The following is a 1,236-nucleotide window of genomic DNA, read 5'->3' on the forward strand; positions in this document are numbered from 1 at the left end:
TTATCAATATTAATTTTGAGATGTGGCAATGAGGCTTTTTTTCTTGTCTAAGAACTTTTGTGAATACTGTTCCTGGACCCCTGCCATGATCAGTCAATTAATCACTGCAACTTATATGCTTTCAGTATTTTCACTGAGACTAATAATCATCCGTAATGTGTAATCTGGCATGACAGAGCTTAGACTGTTTCCTTCTTTGATAAAGTGCCTCGGAAGTTATCAAATTTTATCTTCCCAAAACAAATGTGGTGGTGTGTCTGCCTTTGATGAAACACCAAAAAGCACAGTGTCTGCAGCACTGGGAATGTAAGACAGTGGTAGCTGCACTGGCATGTTTATAACATCTACCTATAAACCTATTGCAAAGCCTTAACGTTAATGAGAATATTTGTCGGTATAAACAAGAAACAAAATATAGAAACAATAAAATAAATATGGAAAGACAAACTTCTGATATATGAAGCTCACAGAGAAACAATTTGAAGATTCAGTTTCAAACCCATTCTCTAAAACTAAAGGACACCAAGCCATTGAATGACAACCCAAAACAACAGAAATAAAAACAAAAATGTGTACATCACGCATTTTCAAACACACGACATACCACACAACCAACAACCATTTCCTAACCAGCAGCCAAAGAAACCTCAACGGAAGACAGACGCAAAACCTCAAACTAAACCAAGAAAAAGAGCATATTTAAGAGTCTCCTCCTACATCACTGGGAACCAATTCAAACCCAAAGATTAAATATCCTCGTCCCCTGAGGTCTTCCCCCCGTGCCAGCTCGCCCCACGTACCACCACCTCCTCGGGGGCTTCCTCGTACTCCTGGGACTCCACGACCCCCGGGGGATCGGCCATCGCGCGTGAGACGGCGTCCGAAACGTCCATTAAACGTTCATCGAAACGTCCCTCGTCGCAGCAAACGTCGGGCGGTTAGACGCTGATGCAGGAAGATCTCAGAGTCGCCATCGCCTCCTCGGGCTGCGCAGAACGGCGGAAAAGCGGCCGGTCTGCGCAGCCATGTTGTGAGGGGACTTGCAATGGGAGAGAAATTCGCGTGAATTTTGAGTGGTCTTGTTTGGGGGATGAAGCTCTTTTCTTAGATAGGGATTGAGGAAATGTGTTAGTCTGTTAGATAATGATTGAGGGAATGTGTTCGTTGTTTTGTAGGGAGTGTGATAGTTGAGCTTGTAGAGTGGATATGAATGAGTTTATTTATTCATTATGGGTT

At 43.1% G+C, this 1,236-nt stretch overlaps 1 protein-coding gene across 1 annotated transcript in view; it reads right to left on the bottom strand.

The window, feature by feature from the left end:
* Nucleotides 1-1,000, bottom strand: part of LOC119585168 — a gene marked incomplete in the record, with an annotated part of 15,053 nt that extends 14,053 nt beyond the window's left edge. Inside the window, 1 exon segment of the mRNA XM_037933805.1 lies at nucleotides 801-1,000. Within this exon segment, the coding sequence (XP_037789733.1) occupies nucleotides 801-893 (93 nt within the window).
* Between the last annotated feature and the right edge of the window lie 236 nt (nucleotides 1,001-1,236).

The sequence above is a fragment of the Penaeus monodon genome, chromosome 19 (assembly GCF_015228065.2).
Source record: "Penaeus monodon isolate SGIC_2016 chromosome 19, NSTDA_Pmon_1, whole genome shotgun sequence".
NCBI classification, from domain to species: Eukaryota; Metazoa; Arthropoda; class Malacostraca; order Decapoda; family Penaeidae; genus Penaeus; species Penaeus monodon.